The sequence below is a fragment of the Acinonyx jubatus genome, chromosome D2, assembly GCF_027475565.1.
Source record: "Acinonyx jubatus isolate Ajub_Pintada_27869175 chromosome D2, VMU_Ajub_asm_v1.0, whole genome shotgun sequence".
Taxonomy (NCBI): domain Eukaryota; kingdom Metazoa; phylum Chordata; class Mammalia; order Carnivora; family Felidae; genus Acinonyx; species Acinonyx jubatus.
The window spans coordinates 46,859,039-46,881,883 of NC_069393.1; the positions used below are offsets into that span (position 1 = coordinate 46,859,039).

Here is a 22,845-nt window from a genome sequence, read left to right on the forward strand (position 1 = left end):
TCTTTTCTCCCCTCAGAGAGTCTACCTTAAAATTTCTTGCAGGCCTGGTTTAGTGGTCATGAACTCCTTTAATTTTTGTTTGGAAAAATTTTAATCTCTCTTTTTATTTTGAATGACAGCTTTGCTGGATAAAGAATTCTTGGCTGCATTTTTTCTGATTCAGCACATTGAATATATCCTTCCACTCCTTTCTGGCCTGCCAAGTTTCTGTGGATAGGTCTGCTGCAACCCTATTCTGTCTTCCCTTGTAGTTTAAGGACTTTTTTTCCCTTGCCACTTTCAAGATTTTTTCCTTGCCTGAGTATTTTTGTGAATTTGACTATGATATGCTGTGTTGAATGTCAGTTTTTGTTGAATCTACTGGGAGTCCTCTGTGCTTCCTAGATTTTGATGTCTGTGTGTTTCCCCAGGTTAGGAAAGTTTTCCACTATGATTTGCTCACATAACCTTTCTACCCCGTTTTTCTCTCTTCATATTCTGGGACCCCTATGATTCTGCTGTTGTTCCTTCTTAATGAGTCACTGATTTCTCTAATTCTTAAATCGTGTTCTTTTGCCCTAGTCTCTCTCTTTTTTTCTGCTTCATTATTCTCCATAAATTTGTCCTCTATATTGCTGATTTGCTGCTCTGCCTCATCCATCCTTGCTGCTGTGGCATCCATTTGAGATTGCAGCTCAGTTATAGCATTTTTTATTTCGTCCTGAGTAGCTTTTAGTTCTTTTATCTCTGCAGAAAGGGATTCTAATCTATTTTCAACTCCAGGTAGTATTGTTATCGTGATTCTAAATTCTGGTTCAGACATCTTGCTTGTATCTGTGTTGGTTAAGTCCCTGGCTGTCGTTATTTCCTGCTCTTTCCTTTGGGGTGAATTCCTTCATTTCATAATTTTTAAGGAAGAAAAGGATTTAATAACGTGAAAAAATAAATAAATTAATTAAAAATTAAAACAACATGCACACACACAAAAATCAAATAAATGATGCTATATTCCTAGGTGTGTTTTGGTCTGGTTGTTGAAAGTAGCTTGATAGAGTTGAGAAAAAAGAAGGAAAAAAAAAAAAGAAAACATTTGAATGTTTGACAAAAATGAATACACTGAAATAGAATAAAATGAAATGATGGAAATAAAATAGAATTTGTAAAATTTACAAAAAAGTAAGTAATATAGTAGAAAAAAATTTAAGAAAAATATTTTTAATAAAAATTGAAAATAAAAATAAATTTTCTCTTTCTGTAGTCAAGAAAAAGAAAAGGAACGAAAAAGAAAAAAAAAAGGAAAATTGAATAGATGGACCAGCAAACAGACTGAAATACTATTGAATTGCTTTGTTTTCCCCTAGAAGTCAAACTATGAAGTTCTTTATATTTCATAAACTAAGCAGGCGGAGAGACTTGTGGTGTTCCTGAAGAGAGAAGTTGGCCCATTGGGCGGGTCTTAGTGTAACAGTCCATTGTCCACTAGATGGTGCTGCTTAGCTTACTGGGGTGGATTGTTGTGGCACACATAGGTGTGTATGCACATGCGTGGGAGGGGTGAAAGTGGCATTACCCAGTTACCCGGTCTCTAGTATTGGAACTCTGTTCTCCCCAGTCAGCAATTGCGCACCTGTCCTTTGTCTCCGGCTTCTGCCCACTCCCCACTTTTATACTGTGTGTGACTAAGCTGTCAGGTTGCCAGATGACACCTCCTTCTTGAGTTTTATCTCAGATGCAACTGTGTTTCCCAAGACCTCACTTCCGAGAGACTGCAGCTTTGACCTCTTCTGATGCTCTGGGGGAGGGTGTCACCGAGCAACGGCTGGGTGCCAGCCGCACCCAGGAACATTCGCAGGACTGTGCTGCTGCTGACCCCCAGAGACTGTGGCTGGGTGCCAGCCTGCCCCAGAAAAAGTTCACGTGATTGTGTAGCAGCAGCATTTCAGGGATTATGGAAAATTACAACACACATCTGGCACCAGGCTTCACCTCAACGACCTTGTTCCAGTGCCAGTGAGTGTGGTTGTTCTCTGGGGTCTGCTGCCACCTTTGCCTGTGAGGTGCCTGCAGTCTCTACCAAATATTCTCCCAGCAGGGGAACCACCTCTCCCTGTGTGGCCTGAGGACCCCTGGATCTCACTCTGCTCCTGAGGATTTGCCCTTCCCACCAGAGGACCGCCAGGTATCAAACTGTGGAGTTTCAGACTCTGTGGTCCTCCTGTTTATAGAATCTTAATGGAATTTAAACCGTCTCCTTTCTCCCTTTTTAGTTCAGTCCCTGTGACTGTTTCTACTTTTCCACTTTCTCTCCAGCTGCTTTTGGTGGAGGGTGCTTCTCCTGTACTCTCCCTCTGTCTCTGTCCTGTCTCTGCAAGCAAAAACAGTTCCCTGCCTTCTGTGGCTTCTCTCTTCCCCAGTTCATCTCTTTGTGCTGCATACCTGCTGAGTTCTGTGGTTCAGGTTGTTCAGATTGTTGTGTTAATACTCAAATCAGTTTTCTGGGTGTGCAGGATGGTTTAGTGTTGATCTGTCTGTATTTCATGGATGCAAGATGCAAAAAAACCCTCGCATGCTGTTCTGTCATCTTGGCTCCTCTAAAAGCCCTGGTCTCATTGTTTTTAGAGATTTTCCCCTCTATTATTTATTTATTTATTTATTTATTTATTTATTTATTTATTTATTTTTGAGAGAAGGGGGTGGGGGAGGAAGAGGCAGACAGAGGGAGCAGAGAATCCAAAGCAGGCTCCACCCTGTCAGTGCAGAGCCTGATATGAGGCTCAAGCTCATGAACTGTGAGATCGTGACTTGAGCCAAAGTTGGACACTTAACCTACTGAGCCACCCAGGTGCCCCACTATTACTGGTTTTAAGTGTGAGTCTTGATATGATTTTCTCACTGTTTATCATGCTTGGGATTTATTGAAGTTATTACATTGTAAGATTATATTTTTTATTAAATTTGGAAAAAATAGCCTTTATTTATTTAAATATTTCTTATGTTCTGCCCCACTCCTTATCTACTTATGGGGTTTAATCACATATATATTAGGCTATTTGAAGTGGATTTATGGCTCACTGATACACTGTTCTTATGTTTTATGTTTTCATATGTGTTTAATTTGGGTACATTCTTTATTTTTTTAACATTTATTTTTGAGAGACAGAGTGTGAGTGTTGGGGGGGGGCAGGATAGAGAGAGAAGGAGACAGAGAAACCAAAGCATGCTTCAGGCCCTGAGCTTTCAGCACAGAGCCCAATGTGGGGCTCGAACCCATGAACCGTGACATCATGACCTGAGCTGAAGTCAGATGCTTAACTGACTTAGCCAACCAGGTGCCCCTAATTTGGATAGGTTCTGTTGGTAGTTTTTAAAATTTACCAATCTTTTTTTCTGCAATGTCTAATGTGCTGTTAATCCCATTAAGCATATTATTAATTTAAGACATTGTACTTTACATCTCAGAAATTCTGTTTGAATCTTTTTGTATTTTTTATGTCTCCATTTATTATGTTTTATATAGCTTCTTGAGTATTTGGAATATAGTTATTACAACTGTTTTGAGGTTCCTGTCTAGTAATTTTATTACTTTTGTCATTTCTGAGTTGGTTTTGATTCATTTTTCTCACCTCAAATATGGGTGTATTTTCCCACTTCTTTGCATGTCTGGTATGCCAATTATGTCTGGCATGGGAATTATTATAAGATTTTGGGGATATTTTAAAATAACAATTTTCAACAGTTTGTTGTGGAGATATATGAGCCGTTTTGGGTTTTTATGCTGGTTTAGAAGGGAGGATTTAACAAAGACTGAGAATAAAGATGTAGAAAGATTGGGGCGCCTGGGTGGCTCAGTTGGTTAAGTGTCCGACTTCAGCTCAGGTCATAATCTTGCGGTCCGTGGGCTCGAGCCCCACATCAGGCTCTGTGCTGACAGCTCAGAGCCTGGAGCCTGCTGCGGATTCTGTGTCTCCCTTTCTCTCTGCCCTCTCCAGCTCGTGCTCTGTCTCTGTCTCTGTCTCTCTCTCTCAAAAATAAACATTAAAACAAAAGATGTAAAAAGATTGAGATGGGGAAGAATGAGGTTGAGGAACTCTGGTAGGATGATGTGTCCCTTTTCAGGAAGGTATGAGGCAAGGCCAGTAATTGTGAGGGACAAGTAGAAGAAGAAGGACTTGAAGAGTATGAAGTGTGCTCCAGGCCACAACTGGGTAATCAACCAAAAATTAATAATTGGATTGTTTTAACAACTGGTTCCACCTGAGGTTAAGGCACAGGGCCCAGAAAGAGGGGGGCATGGTATTGCCTAGATTGGACTCCCCATAACATCCTGTAGATCCCTAAATTTGCATAAGTTTCCAAGCATCTCCTTTGCTGGAAGTCCTTTCCTATCTGCTAAGTCTCACAGTGCAGCTCCTACTATCTTTCACTCAGTTATTCCACAGCTCTGCTTGGCACTCTTATCTATCAGATGGCATCTTTGGGGATTACACTTAATTTTTCAGAGCCCCACCACTGTGGGACTCTTGATACTGCATAAAAATGTTAGAACTCTTAAATTCATTTCCTTGACTTTCCTCTCTTAACTTTCACTGTAGGTCTTTTGCCTCTCTGTTCTTTCACCTTCCCTTCACCTTTCCCTTCTACCTGTGTAACTGTATGATCATTCTCGTTTTCTTTTTTGAATCTCTATTTTAAGGAGTAACAAAATTCACTCTTACTGCCAGTCGTTTTTTGTAAATTCTCTTATCGTTAGTTTCTTTTTGTATATGTAGGGAAATTACTTTTTTCTAAAAATTTTCTATCCCTTTTTCCTGTATGACTTCCCTACTTGATTATATTTCCCAGTTTCCCTTGCCACTAAATGGGCAACAGAACTAAATTTTTGCTCATAGAATCTGAGCAGAAGTTATATATGCAAATATGCCTCACTTGCTGGAAATAAATTGGTTTTCTGGGGCTTCCTGTCATTTTACTTCCTACAAGCTGAAATGTGGAGGTTATGGAAACTTTCATGATGGTGAAGAGAATAATGGCCTAGGAGATCAAGAATCATTGACTTGGGGGAACCCGGATCCCTTAATGAGACAGGACAAGGCTACCCCATCACCCTGGGAACTACCCTACCATTCATACACACTTCAGAGTATTGAATGAAAGAGAAAATATTAAGCCACACATATTTTGGTTTCTTCATTATAGCAGGTTAGCCTTTAACTTAACTAATACACATTTATTCATGAATGGTGACATATCGTTAACATCACGGGAAGGAAATTTTTTGTGTGTCTTTTATTTTGTTGGAAAAAAGATAACCTTTTTGGGTGTAATGCTGCCAGGCCACAGTCTTTCTGGGTAATTGTTTCTATTAATGACCCAACCATAATAACCTCTAACATGGTTTCTAAAATGGAGTCCTCTATATCTTCTTATGTAGTTCAAAGAAAAATTCTGAAGGTAGGTATTGTTCACATCCTATAGATTAAAAACTTGGATTCAGAGAGATTACGAGACTTACACTAGTTCACACAGCTACTTAAGTAAGAGTCAGGTCTCAAAGCCATTTGGGAACCATTTACTTTAGTGCTTGTTCTTAGTACATCACACTGCTTAGTAAAATTAGAAGTGATTGAAGTGCCTTTTAATAACAAATCCACTGAACTCTACAGTCAAGCTAATGAGTCACTTAATCAACACTTATACATTGAATGTCAGCTATATTCTGGACATTTTCATAAGGAGGAAGGTAATAGACATATCTAGCCTGTTCTCTGCTCATACAGAAGAACATATATATGTAAACAGGTGCCACACTGGGGGAAGAGGAAGTAAAATGTTGCCAAGCCCTTTTCATGTATTAGGTACTGCGATAATGAGGTAAGTCTTGTCATTGTTATAATTAAGTCCTGGAGAGGTTACAGACTTGCCCCAAGTCACATAACCCAAGTAGGTTTCAGGCTTGGGATTGATTCTGTGTCTGTAAAGACTCTAAAGCTCACTAACATGGGGGAGCTCCTGAATGTGACTGAGATTTAGCAGGGAGTGATCATTTTCCTCCAGGAAGTCAGGGAAGCCTTGGTAGAGGTGATTGAGTTAAATCTGGGTAGGATTTGGATAGGGAGAGAAAGTATGGGGACAGGGGAAGGAAAGATAGCTTGGTAAAGGAGCCAAGGTATGAGTGAAAGATAGTGAGTGGGCCAGCTCTGTTGGTAGGGGTGGTTTATGCTGGGAAACATAGGGACATTGGCTCCATGGCTCTAAACTTCCATGAAAGGCAGTCTAGAAATGCTAACTGCCTTCCTGACACCCCCCTCCCCAGTCCATATGTCTGAGCACATTAGTCTGAGCACCTGAACCTGGGTCTGCACTGCCCCAGATTATGTGAACTGGGAGAGAGGTTTAGTCCTGCTCTCTGCTCAAGCTTACACCCTTTTACATATATTTGGATCAGAAGTCTGAACTGGCCTTTGTATGAACACCAGCAACAGCCAAGTACCTAGCAAAGTGGTACTTAATTGCTCCTTCAGGGTCCACTTAGAGTAATAGCTGTGAACAGGTGTCCCAGGTGTCTCCCATAGGCAGTGACAAACTTTGCTGAAGATGAGTCATAAATTCTTGGCAGGATTAGCTTAAATAGGGGAAGAAAGCCTTTGTCCGTACTGATTTTGTCCTAGATTACATACTTTTTCAGTGTCACCATATTTCCTACCTCAATCATGATTGATGGAGAAAGGATGACTATACATAAAATCTATTAGCTCCACAAAGGTGAAGAATTTTTTCCAGGTAATCAGGAGTATTCTGAAGATGGCTCATTCTATTGGGTGATATAAAAGAATGAGAAAAATTCTGCCCATAACTCTAAGTCTGCTTAATTTTTATCATGAACTATATATAAGACCTGATATTTTTTGTTTAGCTGACCTACAATTAGTAACATTTGTAGATTTCTCACTCTGTATTATTACTATTTGATCAGCAAATGGAATAATAGAGCAAATAGGATGTAAAAACTGGCTGAGAGTTTAGGGTTTGTATTCACACCTCAATCAAAATAAGAATCATTTAGATTCTTGGTTAATTTTTCCTTCTCTTGACATTTTTTGGCATTTGACATTTGTTTGACATTAGTTTTAGTGGGACAATAACATTACATAGCAAAGAATTCTAGGCTTGAATCCCAAAGTCTTGGGACTAGGTATTAGCTTTGTCACTAGTATTCTGTGTGAGTAGGATAAGTCACTTAGATACCTTTCTGACTTTACAATAAATAGGTTGGACAAGGTTGTCTTTAAAGTATCTTTCATATTTAAACCTGAACATATGAGATTTTGGCATTTTCTGGTATTTAGTTTTCTGCTCTTGAGTTATGTTTACAATAGGAATATTTACCTTCGTATGTAATAGATGGACTTTGGATTAATTGGATTGTGTCTGAAAATTCTCAAACTTCTTTAGAGATAGTAATAATAGAAGTAGTCAACCTCTCTGTAATTAATTGAGTGCCTTATGACAGCAATAATTCTCCACTTCTGAAATTATGAACAATAAATTGGAACTAAGATAAAATGTCACTGAAAGTAAATTGTCTTTCACATGAAATTCAACTTATTTGTATGAAAAATGAAATGAAATGAAATGAACTTTTTAATTTCAGGGATTTAAGGACACTTCATGCTGTTTCTTTAAAGTGATCAAATTGCCAAGATGCATTTTTATGTCCTTTGAAACTTGAGGGCTGGAAGTTCTGGTAAGTATGGAAAATAATCACTGTTTAAATGTCCTGTCACCTCACATGTGGAGAGTCATGTAGTTTGCAGGTAGTATGTGTTTAAACTTGGCAATTGGTAACTGAGATCTTTTTCTTTTCCCTCACATCTTTGGTAATAATTTTGCACTGCTCGATGGAGGATTAAAGCCAATGCCCTATGAACCTCAGGAGAGAGAGGTCTTTGTTATTTTCAGAAGAGGAAGCACCTGGCTGAGGTCCGACAGAGACTTCATGGTCATTCTCACAGAAAGAGTCTCTGCTCCCTTATTCTCTGATCTCCCTGTTGATCAATTGGATGAGGAGACTGTTCCCCTGCCCTGGAAATTACAGCGCGAGGGTAATTATCTGAGGGGCAATTTGTTCCCTGAGTGTGAATCAGTTTGTTGACATTTCCTTGTGCTGAGCACCTGTTCAAAACTCCCATTTATGTTGTAGTTATTTATTTATTTTTCCATCCTCACTCTGGAGTGGAGTGAAGACCAAGACCAGATATAAAGTTTCCTTCATAATAGGTTCTTTTGGTCCTCCGATAGTGCTCTGTGACAGACCCACACACCACCGCTCAGTGTTTGGCGATGGAGGTGTCTATCTCTTCCCAGGTGTGGTCATAGCATTGAGTCTCTGGCTTGTAATCTGTGTGGTGGAGTGGACTGTGAGTGATGACTGGGGGTGTCAGGTGGTGAGAATCCTAGGGAGGACATTCATGGGAAGTGCAGAAACCTTACGTGGAGACATCCAAGGGGCAAATCCAACTCTGTTCCTTTTCAGCCTGCCTCAGCTTTTCAGTCTCATGGTGGTCCCTGGGGTTAAACAGGAGTCACTCACCAGGCTGTGTTGAGGAGCCAACAAAGTGACAAAGGAGCAAATAAAGTCTTCAGGCCCACATCTCATACTGTACAAAAGTAACATTCACTATTTTTGCATATAAAGCGAAAGCATATCTCATTTATTATCGTCAGCAAAGCAATTGAGCAATCTGACACCTTGCTGCTGGGAAGATACAGATGGACCCCCATTTGTATTAGCTTTGGACAGACTTTACACTAGCACAGCCTATTGCCCTGAATCAGAAGAATTTTATGCTCTTCTATTCAAAGAACAGTCTTCACCTTACAAAATGGTGATATGATTTGATCAGAGGTGTTTCCTCATTTTCTATAAACCTTTTAATGCTTCAGTGGTAAATATGTTTATTGAAGTTTGGTAAAAAGCAGAATTCTTAATTGAAAATGAGCATCTTTTTAAAATTAAGCCTTTTAATGAATGAAGAGTTGAAAAGAAGGAAAACACAAATGTACCATGATGATTTCATCTTAAACAATACAGAATTTGCACTGTATTGAGAATAGAAACCACTCGTTTTTATTGGTGCTGGACTGTTCTTTGCTATTGTTTCAACAAATGTATTTCAGGGCCCACCTGTTTCATGCCAGACATGGGGCTGGGAGCCAAGAAAAGGGGCTCAGAAATGAATGAGGCAAATGCCCCAATCTTAGGGGAGATGGGTACCATAATCGTGAAGTGATGTGTTAATGAATTCTAGGATAGAAGTCAGTACAGAATTGGGGGCCACGAAGGAGAGAGTGGTCCTTTCTCTCTAGGGAAGGGATTTTAGAAAAGGAAAGGGATGATGATCGACCTGGTTCATGAGAAGGAGAGTGTTCCTGGCTGAGGGAGCTGCAAGAACAAAGCTACAAAAGTCTGGCATGGCTGGTGCTTTGGCCAGACTGGGAGATCTGGTTGTGGCTGGAGCTTTGGCCATGAGGGGTGAGACAAGAGGGAAAACATTGTCTAGAGAGGTGGGTACATCCAGAAGTAGCAGTTGGGGGTCTTTATTCTGTCAGATCTGCCTTTTAGAAAGATTTCTTAAAAAATTTTTTTTTGAATGTTTATTTTTGAGATAGAGACAGAGCATGAACAGGAGACACAGAATCTGAAGCAGGCTCTGGGCTCTGAGCTGTCAGCACAGATCCTGACCCAGGGCTCAAACCCACAAACTGTGAAATCACGACCTGAGCCAAAGTCGGATGCTTAACTGACTGAGCCACCCAGGTTCCCCTAGAAAGATTCTTAAATGGAAAAATTAGAAAATACAGAGAAACAAAGGCAAAGAAATTAAATCAACTATAATCAGTCTCCACTGTTGTTTATCATTCAGAACCAGTTGGTTTTTTTCTATAGGTATACGTACAAACGTGATTTTTTTTCTTAAACTCAAAATAAGATCCTATTGTACATACTACTTTTGAACTTTTTTCATGCTTTTTTGTAAACATCAGTAAAACACCTCTAAAGCATCATTTCGATAGGTATGGAGCATTATGCTATAGGAACATATTGTAATATACTGACCTTTAAGAGTATAAGTTGCTTTTATATTTTCAGTATTATAAATAATGCTGTGATTACACCTTGAAGATGGACTTAATTATTGCTGCAGGATAAATTCCTAGAAGTGAAAGTTCTGGCTCAAATGGAATATGAATTTTAAAAGGCCTGCATCTTGGCACCCATGCTAGTGTTAGTCAAAACCATGCTTTTCAAACTTTGCCACATGGTGCATAAAGAATGAATTACTGATTTAACTTGCATTTGTTTGAAGTTGAATGATGCTTTATGAATTGGCCATTTGTACTCACTTTTTATGGGCTACATGTTCACACCCTTTGCTTAATGCCATATTGGTATGTTTCTCTTCATTAAGAAGCCTTCGTATCTCTGTATAATATTGCTCATGCCATGATGTCAGGTATGAATGAAACATAGTAGCAGCCTACCTTAGGATACCTCTCATTTCTCTCTCTAGCCCTGAAATCACATGGAGCTGTGAGTAGAGATTCACCTGATGATCATGGAAACCCCTCTCAGCCCAAGGACCATGAGTAACCAGACGCTAGTAACAGAGTTTATCTTGCAGGGCTTTTCAGAGCACCCAGAATACCATGTGCTCTTATTCAGCTGTTTCCTCTCCCTCTACTCTGTGGCCCTCACAGGTAATCTCCTCATCATTTTGGCCATCAGCTTCAACTCTGGGCTCCATACCCCCATGTACTTTTTTCTGTTCAACTTGGCTACCATGGATATTATCTGCACCTCTTCCATCATGCCCAAAGCACTGGAGGGTCTGATGTCAGAGGAGAGCTCCATCTCTTATGGGGGTTGCATGGCCCAGCTCTATTTCCTCACATGGGCTGCATCCTCTGAGCTGCTCCTCCTCACGGTCATGGCCTATGACCGGTATGCAGCCGTCTGCCACCCTCTGCATTACAGCACCATGATGAGCAAGGCTTTCTGCAGCAAGCTGACCACAGGTGTCTGGGTACTCTGTGCCTTCAACACAGCCATCCACACTGGGCTGATGCTGCGGTTGAATTTCTGTGGTCCCAACATCGTTACACATTTTTTCTGTGAGGTCCCTCCTCTGTTGCTTCTCTCCTGTAGCTCCACCTATGTGAATAGCATCATGGTTGTCCTGGCTGATGCCTTTTATGGCATATTGAACTTCCTGATGACCCTCGTGTCATATGGCTTTATCATGTCCAGCATTCTAAAGATGCGGACTGTAGAGGGGAAGAAAAAAGCCTTTTCCACCTGCTCTTCCCACCTCATTGTGGTGTGTATGTATTATACCGCTGTCTTCTATGCCTACATAAGCCCTGTCTCTAGCTACAGTGCAGAGAAGAGCAAGTTGGCTGGTGTATTGTACACCATGTTGAGCCCTACTCTCAACCCCCTCATGTATACTCTGAGAAACAAGGAGGTCAAAGCAGCCCTCAGGAAGATTTTCTCCTTCACCAGAAATTAATTTCTGTCTTCTGCAACTTTTGTTGGAGACTGCATATTGAAGTCCACGGTGGCCTCAGAGACTCTCCAATGAATAAGGCTTTGAAAACTACCACTAATGAACCAGTGTGATTACGAGGTTTTCAACATGCTGTGTAGAGCAATTATTGGTAATCGTCTTGGTTTCTTGCAATTTTTATATTTTCTGCATCTTGTAATGGATTTTTTAAAAAAATAAATAGTACTTAAATGAGTATTGAGTGATTAAGAGCACATTACTCATCTGGCAAAACAAAACTCATTTGATCTATATCCTTAGAAAATTGGTAATTCAGTTAAGAATACACTAGTACTCATGATGATGAATGTAAAAAGAAAAGACATAACAGCGTTGCTTTGCAGGGTGTGGTGTGGATGTACAGAGAAGACATGTGCAGTGTGGAAGGAGCCCTACACTGGTTGGGGAGAAGATCTGGGTTCAAATTCAGACTCTTTCAGAGTACTCAATCCACTTCAGCTGTAGTTTCCTTCTAAGTATAATGGGGAAAATAAATGAATCTAGAGATTGTGTCCAGACTGAACAAGAGAACTGAAGACAATGATATCAAGTGCTCTGTAAGTTTAAGATAATCCTGCTGGTGAGTGATCACTGAGGACAGGGGCAGCTAAAGAAACTTGGATGTCACAGCCCCTCACCCCTGCCTGGCTCAGGGTGATGTGTGTGGTGGCTAGCTGGAAAGGGTAGGTGGGGGTTAAGATACAGAAAGGGGCTGCTGGGGCAGCGGTGGATTCAACTCTCTAAAAATGACCTGGTGAGAAGCAGCATTGGGATGGGTAAATGAGAAGCCACTGTGGTGGTTTCTGATATAAAGTGGATCCTATTTATCTCAGGAAGCCTCAGGCTCATGAGTGATACCATCTCTGCTCAGGAAAGGCCAAATGAAGGAGTTCCTGTTGATGGATCTTCCACCTTTCCTTAGTCCTGGATTCTCTCCAAGCTCCCCAGAGCCTGTCATCTTTCAGTCCCCAATTTTTTTTCCTGCTCTTTCAAATGCAAACGGGTCCATTTCAGTTTTTAGATCACTTCTCTTTTCTGTTCGGTTGAACCCTGTCTCAGGCTTTGTACTCTGAGTCCTATGTGAGCAGCTGATCCTTCTCTCTGTGGCCTGTAGATCCAGGTGGAGCATCCCTCCCTGCCAGAGCTCTGTCTTGCTTAGAGTTTGCCTTCTCAGGAACAGATGCATTCTTTTCCTTCAACAAACCCGAGGTTCTTTTTTTTGACTCCTTTTGTAGGAACCACCACCAGTTTGCCTTTCTTAGCTGAGAAAGAGAAGCAGATCTTGCTTCCCTATATGTTATCTCTTAAAATTGGTCCTTGTGATTTAGTGCAGACAAACTCATGACTCCACTGACATCCAGCAGGCAACATTTTCTATGACTGGCTGACTATGACGTCACATTATCGATTCTTTGAAGAGCCACAGAGAGGAACTGTTAGAACTTCAACTTATCCATTTCTCTGCTTTTTGTCTTTGATAATGTCTATCAGTTAAAGGAAGCTTATCCTTTCTTCGAACGTTTCCCCAACCACAAGCCCTTACCCTTTTGGCCTCCTTGACTCAAGCACATCTCGTGTAAGTGTTCTGCCAGATTGGTCTGCCAACACCAACAACCATATGATAAGGGGTCTGGCTGAGGGAGATAAGATATGAGCCTGTGGTGCATACAGCTCCCCATCTGTGGAAGCTGCTTTATGAACTGAAGTCTTAGCCACCTTCCTATCCTTTGGCTCCAGACAATGAGGTAGTTGTATTCTTGTGTTTTATATTGGCTTTCCTTTATCTTCAGTTTAGGAATTGATCCTTGGGTACAGCTACACTAGGGTATGTCACCTTTGAGATTGTTGACATTTGGGCTGAATCATTGTGGGGGGCTGTTCTGTGCATCATAAGATATTTAACAGCATCCTTGACCTCTACCAACTAGATGCCGGTAGAACCACTCCAGTTGTGACAACCAAGAATGTCTCTAGACATTGCCAAATCTCCTTGAGGGTGAGGAGAGAGCAAAATTGTCTCTGGATGAGAACCACTGAACTGGAGTCAGCCAGCATCTCTTACGTTTGGGATTTGTGGTTGCCGCTATGCCACTTCCACCACTACTGACCCCAGCTAATGTGAAAGCTTCTATATGTCAGGTCTGGGGATTAAGTATTGCCATAACTTATCTCTGGTTTTCCAGTAACACTATGAGACTAGGTAATACATCCAACTTACATAATGAGCGGGAGGTGGAGGTAGGATTTCAATGAAAGCTCCAAGAATTTAAAGTGTATGCTCTTACCCACCAAAGTATACTTTAGGGCCTATCATGGAGTCCACCTTCTGGCACCATACATGGTTGGGACAAGAGACTTTGTAAGCAAGCAGCAAGCCCACTACAGCTCTTGTCCAACCTGACAGTGGACCTGGAAGAGCAGTCTTTTTGAAGATTGCTTAACAATCTTAACAGGCTTAACAAAAGGAGAGACCTGAGCCATCTCTCCAGATATGGATTTCTTAGAGCCCTGTCTGGCAGGGGCAGGCATTTATTCCGAAAAAGGGATTCATAAGATGGCAGAAGTCCCATCACATTTAATTTTCTGTTGCATGGAGCAGATTCTTATTTTATCTTTTAAATTTAATCTAGGAGCCTCCCTTGTCTTAAAAAAGGAGGCTAGAGGGTTAATTTCATTGAAGGCAAGCAAGAGGCATTTGGCCAGCCTTGTCTGGGAGGGGTCAGAGCACAGAGGCAAGGCTAGTCCCTAGTCCTCCACCACCAGCTGGAGTGAGCCCAGCAGCCTCCTTGGTTGAGAGCTCTGCCCATTAGCCAGGCACCATAGCTGGGTCCTACTGTGTTGGCAGCTCAGCTAGAGAGTACACCTGGCGTTCTCTAGAAAAACATGAGATTAAGAAGGGATCTGGAATTTGGAGGACAGTGTTTCCTTACACTGGTCCCATGTCAAATTTGAGGACAAGCCATGATTCCATCTTGTTTCATCCTTTTTGGGGGGTAAGCAAACCTCAGGTCTTTGGTGGGCTGTGATTCCTCATACCTCTGAGTCTGAATCTCTTGGTAGTAGGATACTGAGTTGATCTGCTGTTTTGTGCTTCCACATGCTGTCTTTTAAAAAAAATTTTTTTAATGTTTATTTATTTTTGAGAGAGAGAGAGAGAGAGAGAGAGAGAGAATGATCAGGGGAGGAGCAGAGAGAGAGGGAGACACAGAATCTGAAACAGGCTCCAGGCTCTGAGCTGTCAGCACAGAGCCTGACGTGGGGCTCAAACTCACAAATCATGAGATCATGACCTGAGCCGAAGCTGGATGCTCAACCAACTGAGCCACCCAGGCGTCCTCCACATGCTGTCTTTTCCACTTTAAACACTTTTGCCCTTGCTGTGAATGACCTATGAGAAAATTGAGACCCATCAGAATGCTTCATTTTTCTGAATTATAATGAATTATGATGATTAGGTAGCACCATAAATATGTACCTTCTAAAACAAAACTGTCATTCATAGTTCTTCTACTGGACCGTGTAAAATCTCAAAGCCCAAATTTTAATCCAACCTCCAGTCAGATTCCTTGGGATGCCAATTAATCTACCCGGCATGACTTTTACGTGGATGTACATGCCAGGAAACACACCACATTCTCCTGCTTCTCTCTGTGCTGGGGTAGCTACTTGAGCTAGTCTAGATGGGGAAGTCTTAAGTTGCTTGGGCAGCAACTGGTTCATTATTAATCTGTTGTCTCTCAGCTCCAGTTCCAGATCTGGACTCTGGGCCTGGGGTTCTACAAACCATATTTCACGTTTGCAGCTGAATTTCTGTGAGTTTCTGCCCAGAGGGGTCCCTAGAGAAAGGTTGAAACAGTAGATGCAGAAGGAACTTGCTTCCTTCTTCTGTCAGCATTGCCCTGATGCTGGTTTTTTTGTTTTTTTTTTGTTTTTTTTTTAACTTTACAGTAGTGATTGGGCCCAGGGACAGCAGCTGGCTGCAGTTTTCCCACTTGCAGGAGCAGCCTCATTAGCCCTTCAGAGACACTAGCATGTGCTCACCAATGTTGCCTACTCAGAGGTTTGAATCCCAGCTCAGTGGGAACTGTCTCGTCCAAGGTCCCAAGGAAGCAACACTCTCTGAGCAGTGCTTGTTCCTCAGAGGCCTGAGTCCTAGCTCCGTGGAGTCTCTTCACACCACAAGAAGAACAAGTCTACCCAGGAAGCACACCCTCATCAGAGGACTCTGACCCAGCTCAGTGGAGCACCTTCTCAGGACTTCTCAGTTACAACGGCTTTCAGCTCTCTTTTTGTTCCTCCAGCCCCGGGAGATAAAGCTTCCTTCTGCACTTGCTGTCTCTTTATCATCTCAGTGTTTGCCTCATGCCCTTATGGTCCTCCAAAACTTGTCTAACCAATTCCTATACTAAATCTTCTCTGTGAAGTTGTGTGATATAGTTTGTTTCCCACTTGGGCATTGATTGATGGAGGCCTCCCTTCATTGGGTGTTTGGTTTAATGCAGCAGCTGCTGCTGTCGCTCCCATGGTCTCCAGCAGGAGTGCTTTGGGCTCTGATCTAAATTCTACTCCCTCCGTTTCTGTCTCAGACACTTGACAGCAGGTCAAGGGAAAGAGCACATTCTGCTCCAGGAGTGAGGAGACAATAATTCTGATTTTGTCATTATTTCTCATGACCTTAGGTGATATTTCTTATAAGAATTAAGAGTTCTTTCAGTCTTCCTCTTACAAATTTCAGGATCCTTTTAAAAAAGGTGTCAACATTTCCTCATTGCACAACTGGGCTGGAGAGGAATCTCTCTGAATGCTCTAGACAACTTTTTATCCTGACCTGATTCATGGTTTCAGAGTAGTTCATTTATCTTTATTATCCCATCTCAGGATGACTGTCCTTGTTTTCCTGGTATACCTACTGCTGGGTGTAGGGAGAAGGCCTTTATCTCTCCTTCAATCAGAGGTAATTATCTTGGCATCTGGAAACCTAACCATGTGCATTTTTGGAGGTACTTTGTGAATTAAAGTCTCCCTTATCATCCTTTCTGGGGGTCTTTCATAGATCTTAGGATCCAGTTACATGATTACATGTCAGTGTCCTTGGTTCTTTGGTTAAAGACTTAGGGTCACTGTTCTCTTATTGCTGGAGGCTAATTATAGATTTGAGCGGACTCAGAGATTATAATGCAATGTGTATAAACAAATTGAAAATAAGACCAACTATTAGGGTATTAATTGGATCAATATGTGTTATAAAACCTACATAATTTTCTCCCGAAATATTCTTTTTCTGCTGGTATTACTATTTGGCTAGGATCAACTGTTATCATTATCTCAGTTCTGTCTCCTTATAGACTTCCATTTCATCCTGTTCTCTTACCACAAATACTTATTCTGTCTTCATCAATCTCTGTAATACCTCCTGAGGATACAGCAGTGAGAAAGATGGGTAAACATTATCTTACCATGTGGTTGGGAAGGCAGTTTAACAAATAATGAAAGTACAATGTCATCAAAGGGAAGGCTTAACCACAGCAAGAGAATTTCACCTATAAGCCTCCTCTAACAAATGTCATTTAAGCTGATATCTAAAGAATAAGTCATGGCTAGAAGGGCTACTTTTGAGTGAGAATGGAGAAAGGAGAGACTATTCCAGGCTTAGATTCCTGGCAAGAACATGCGGGCAAGAGTGATTGTGGAACATAAGAATGGTTGGTCCAGATTAAGAATAGTGGGAGTTGACTCAGATGATAACATAGGAGGCTCCTGAACTTCCCTCCTCCCACAGACACACTAAATGTACAGCCACACATACAGAAATTCCCTCTGAAAGAAATCCAAAAACTAGCTGAGGGACTCCTACACATCAAGCAAATGTGAAAATACCCACAGCAAAATGGGTAGAAAAGCTAAGACGTACTCTCACCATAAACAGGACAACATTTAGTATCCCAACTTATAAGACTCCCACCAAAGTGATGGGGTCCAAAACACCTAGTTCTGAAAGCCAGTGAAGCTTGTGTCCATGAGACTCACAGAACTATAGCAAACAAAGAAATAGTTCTTAACAGTATGTGAGCAGTTGCTATGGCTATCCCCCCAGGCCCAGTGTAAATGAACAGGAAATAAGGTCCATCTTCCAGTCTTTTTTTTTTTTTTTTTTTTTTTTTTTTTAACGTTTATTTATTTTTGAGACAGAGAAAGACAGAGCATGAACAGGGGAGGGGCAGAGAGAGAGGGAGACACAGAATCCGAAATGGGCTCCAGGCTCTGAGCTGTCAGCACAGAGCCCGACGTGGGGCTCGAACTCACGGACCGCGAGATCATGACCTGAGCTGAAGTCAGACGCTTAACCGACTGGGCCACCCAGGCACCCCTTCCAGTCTTTTTTAATACTTGGACATATGATTTCTTATGATAAAAGTACACAATTTAGTTGTTACTGCTATGTAAATAGGATTTGGTTTTATATATGACTGAAGTCCTCATTCAACCTCCCACTGATACAGTGCTAACATATGCACCCCTAAGTTTTCCTGTAGTCAATTTGGACATTTGCTTCATATACGTACAGAATGTAAAATGGATAACAAAAGTAATTTCTTAACATTGTTAAGTTAAACTTGTAATGGTGCCCAACTGAGCGATCAAGTAAGACTTAATAGCATTCAGATCATTGGCTGAATTCACTTAGAAGGATACAATAGGAACCATAGCTTACTTGAAGGGCAGCCTCAAGCATCCTTCTTCAGTGGGAGTTGTCCTTGCGGTAGTCTACATAGTCACCCAGGAGCTATTATCTTTGGCTCTCCAAGATGACATCTCAGGTGGAAGGAGACAAGATCTACATGTCCTACAAAGGCCAATATCTCTTGAATAATGTATTTTCAAAATTCATGTTTATCCTGGGACTTTAAATGTGGACCTACTTGGGAATTGGGCTGTTGCAGATGTAATTAGTTAAGATGAGTAAGTGGGTCCTTACTCCAATATTACTGGTGTCCTTCTAAGAAGAGGACCTTCTACAGAGGACTGGCGTCCTTCTGTATGTCTATTCATACAGACATACAGATGAAGAGAGAGAGAAAGACATTGGAGTGTGTCAAAGACTGCCATCAACCACCACAAGCTATAAAAGGGAAAGACAGATCCTTTCCTTGAGCCTTCAGAGGGAGCATGGCTCTAATGATACCTTGATTTCAAACTTTGAACATCTAGAACTATGAGAAAATGAGTTGCTGTTGCTTTAAGCCACCCAGTTTGTAGTAACTGTTATGTCATCCCTTGCAAACTAGTACAGGTGACTTCTAAGGTAAGGGAAGCCCAAAATTATGGCTTCTCATCAGGTATTAGTTCCTTATATGGAGAAGCAGCTAACCACTCATGGGTCACAATTGGCTTTTCATATTTATGAGATTTACAGAGGAACAATTCTTGAAAGTAAACAGAAGATCAAGTCAACATGCAGAAAAGGAAGGAACTTTGATAATTCTTTACCCACAAACATGAAGTATTTGCTAATTTAAACAGACTGCTGTCATCCTCTTTTGCACTTAGAGGAGTTAAATCCTCACTATTACTATGGGTTTTGGTAATTTTTTTCTGTGGCAATATTATGTACTAATCCCCAAATTCAGTAGCTTCAGGGACAAATATGTCTTTTACTCACACACAGGTTGTAGATTGGCTGGATACGATGCAATATGATAGCCGTGGCTCTGGCTGAAGATTAGCTTCAGGGGTGCTGCACATGTCTTCTCAGATTTCAGAGATATGTGGCCAACTGGAGCATGATCTGCTCATGGCTGATGGATGGACGTAGTGCAAGAAACTAAGCCAAACCAAACCAATCCATTTAAAGCCTTGACTTGTATCACGTCTACTAACATTCCACTAATCAAGCCCTACATCAGTGGGATGAGGAAACATACTTGGCCTGCTCTAGAAACAAGTACTGCTACATCACATGGCAAAGGACATGGATATATACTTATTACAGGGAAGAGGTGAAGAATTGGGAACAATAAACTGGTCCTCCTTGATAACCCTCTTTCAGTTGTGAAAGGTGAATGCTACCTCCTATTTCCTCTGACTTTGTCTCAAACAAAATCCATAAAGAATAACTAGAAAAAAGAGAATCTTTGTCTGAGAATATAAGAAGAATTTGGTGGTTTGATGGGGGTTGGAAGAGGGAATTTTGAGGGGGTTAAGAAAAGGCTATGACAAAGATAATCAAAAACAGAGAAAGGGAAAGAATAGAATATGGTGGAAGTGATGTGGCAAGATATCCAAGTCTAGGAGAACAGAAGCAGTATAGCTTATTCTGTCTGGTTCTGTCTCTTGGGATATTCACTTTTAAGCCATCACATAAGATACCTACTTTGAAGCCACCACCTAGACCATCTAGAGAGACCATCTAGAAAAACTGTATGGAGACCTAGATACTGGAGGAGCCCTCAGCTCTTTGAATCTTTGTAGTTCAGATACCAGTCATGTAAGTGATGAGAACTTCGACTGCAACTGCATGAAAGATTCTGAGTGGGAACCACCTAGCTGAGCAGTATTCCCTGGAATAAACCTCATTTTGCCATGGTATAGAATTCTTTGTATGTATTGCTGAATTCTTGCTAATTTTGTGTGAAAGATTTTTGTATCTATATTTATGAGGAAATTCCGCCTGCAGTTTTCTTTATATACTGTCTTTGGTTTTAGTATCAGGGCATGATATGGACTAAACTGTGTCCCCCCAAATTTATATGTTGGGGCCCTAACCCCCCATGTAACTATATTGGATACAGGAAATTAAAGGTGGTAATTAAGGTTGAATGAGATCATAAGGGTACAGTCTTAATTTGCTAGAGCTGATGCTCTTACAAGAAGAGGTAGAGACACCAGAGTTATCTCTATCATGTGATATTGTGAGAAGGTAGTTGTCTGCAAGCCAGGAAGAGAGCTCTCACCAGAACTCGACCAAGATCAAGTGATCAGCATGTTTTATAGGCACTTGAAAGTAATGTGATTTCTTTGTTGTTGGGTGGGTATTCTATAATTGTTAGTTAGAACCTGATGGTTGATGATGTTGAGTTTGTCTATATCCTTACTGCATTTTTCTTTTTTTGTCTACTTGTTCTATCAATTGTTGAGAGAGGGATGGTGAAGTATCCAAATGTAATTATTAATTGTCTTTTTTGCCTTTCAGTTCTATCAGTTTTTAGGTTATGTATTTTGCAGCTCTCTTGTTTGGTGCACACATTTAGTATTGCTGTGTCTTGATATATTGACGTTCTCATTATTGTGTAATGTCCCTCTTTGACTTTGGTAATTTTCTTTGCTCTGAAGTGTCCTCTGTCTGATATTAATATAACCACTCCTGCCTTCGTTTGATAAGTATTTGCATGGAAGTCTTTTCCTATCCTTTTACTTTCAAACTGCCTATATTGCTGTATTCAAAGTGAGTGCTTATAGATATCATATAATTGGATGATGTTTTAAAATCCATTTTATCAATATTTAAATTGGTGTTTTCATATTTAATGTAATTTTTGATGTTTTAGGGTTTAAGTGTGCGATTTTACATTTTGTTTTCTGCTTGTTTTTCATTTCCATGTTTTCTTTTTCCTGTCTTCATGTGGGTTACTTGAATTTTTTTAATAATTCAATTTTTATTTATCTATAATGCTTTTGAGTGTATCTTTTTATATCTTTTTAGTGGTTGCTCTAGGTATCATTTCCTACGTTTAGAGAACTTCCTTTGGTCATTCTTTTAGGATAGATAAACTGGTGACAAATTCTTTTAGTTTTCCTTCATTTGAGAATGTCTTTATTTCCCCTTCATTCCTAAAGGTTATTTTCACTGGATGTAGGATTCTGTGTATTGATAATACTTTTCTTTCCGCACTTGAAAAATATTGTACTACTTCCTCTAGCCTCCATGGTTTGTAATGAGAAATTTACTGTCATTTGAATGGTTCTTTACCCTGGGTAATGTGTTGTTTCTCTCTTGATGCTTTCAAATTTTTCTTTCTCTTCAATTACCAGAAATTTGAATATGACATGTATTGGTATGGATTTCTTTGAATTTATCCTATTTAGAATGTATTCATCTTCTTGAATTTGTAAGTTGTATTGTTTGCCAAACTTAATAAGTTTTCAGCCTTTGTTTCTTCCAAGTCCTTTTCCAGTCCCACTCTGTTTTTCCTCTTTTTCAGACTCCAATGACACAAATGTTAGATCTTTTGTTATAGTTCCACAGGTCCATGAGGTTGTATCTTTTTTTTTCAGTCCATTTTCTTTCAGATTGGTAATTTCTATTCTATCTTGTTAAATTTTTAAAAATGTTTATTTATTTTTGAGAGAGAGAGAGAGAAAGAGTGAACAGAGGAGGAGCAGAGAGATAGGGAGACACAGAATCAGAAGCAGGCTCCAGGCTCCAAGCTGTCAGCACAGAGCCTGACACGGGGCTCGAACTCACAAACTGCAAGATCATTACCTGAGCCGAAGTTGGACACTTAACTGACTGAGCCACCCAGGCGCCTCTCTATTATTGTATCTTGAGTTCATTGATTTGTTCCTTTATCTTCTGCATGCTGCTGTTCAGTACATCCATTGAATTTTTTAAGAAATTTAGTTATGATATTTTTCAGTTCCAAAATTTTCATTTGGAATTTTCATTCTAATTTATGCCTGTTATTTCTTGACTGGAATTTCTTTCTTTTTTTAAAAAAATTTTAATGTGTATTTATTTTTGAAGGAGAGAAAGACAGAGTGTGAATGGGGGAGAGGCAGAGAGAGAGTGAGACACAGAATTAGAAGCAGGCTCCAGGCTCTGAGCTGTCAGCACAGAGCCCGACGCGGGGCTGGAACTCACAAACCGTAAGATCATGACCTGAGCTGAAGTCGGACACTCAACCAACTGAGCCACCCAGGTGCCCCTCTTGACTGGAATTTCTATTTTTAAATTTGTTTCAAGCATGTTTGTAATTGCTTATTGAAGTATTTTTGTGATGGCTGCTTCACACTCTGTCAAGTAATTCTAATATCTTGATGTGCATTAATTGTCTTCTTTTATTTAAGTTGAGCTCTTCCTTGTTCTTGGTATGACAAATTATTACCAACTGAAACCTGGGCATTTAGCTCTTATTTAAACTTTGGGTTTTATCTGGTGTTCTTTGACACTGTTCTGGCAGAGTAAGAGAGAGCTTCATCTTATTACCACAGATGGATTTCCCACTTGAGCTTTCAACTCTACCTTAGTAACATAATGCAGTTG

At 40.5% G+C, this 22,845-nt stretch overlaps 2 protein-coding genes across 5 annotated transcripts in view; both read left to right on the plus strand.

Annotated features, from left to right (window-relative positions):
* LOC106989572 (olfactory receptor 6C74-like) overlaps positions 1–22,845 on the plus strand; it is a 76,024-nt gene that overhangs the window by 41,455 nt on the left and 11,724 nt on the right. For 3 of the 4 annotated variants that reach the window (XR_008291983.1, XM_053206833.1, XM_053206832.1), the window contains exon 3: positions 22,327–22,501. The exons of the other annotated variant lie outside the window; for it this stretch is intronic. The gene's annotated coding sequence lies outside the window, so the exon portion shown is untranslated. The remainder of the gene's footprint in view (positions 1–22,326; positions 22,502–22,845) is intronic. 4 annotated transcript variants of the gene reach the window in all.
* Positions 7,682–11,781, plus strand: LOC106989785 (olfactory receptor 13A1). The gene is made up of 2 exons (XM_015088254.2): positions 7,682–8,081; positions 10,551–11,781. The coding sequence occupies exon 2, from the start codon at positions 10,590–10,592 to the stop codon at positions 11,547–11,549; it is 960 nt and encodes a 319-aa protein (XP_014943740.2). The 5' UTR covers positions 7,682–8,081; positions 10,551–10,589; the 3' UTR covers positions 11,550–11,781.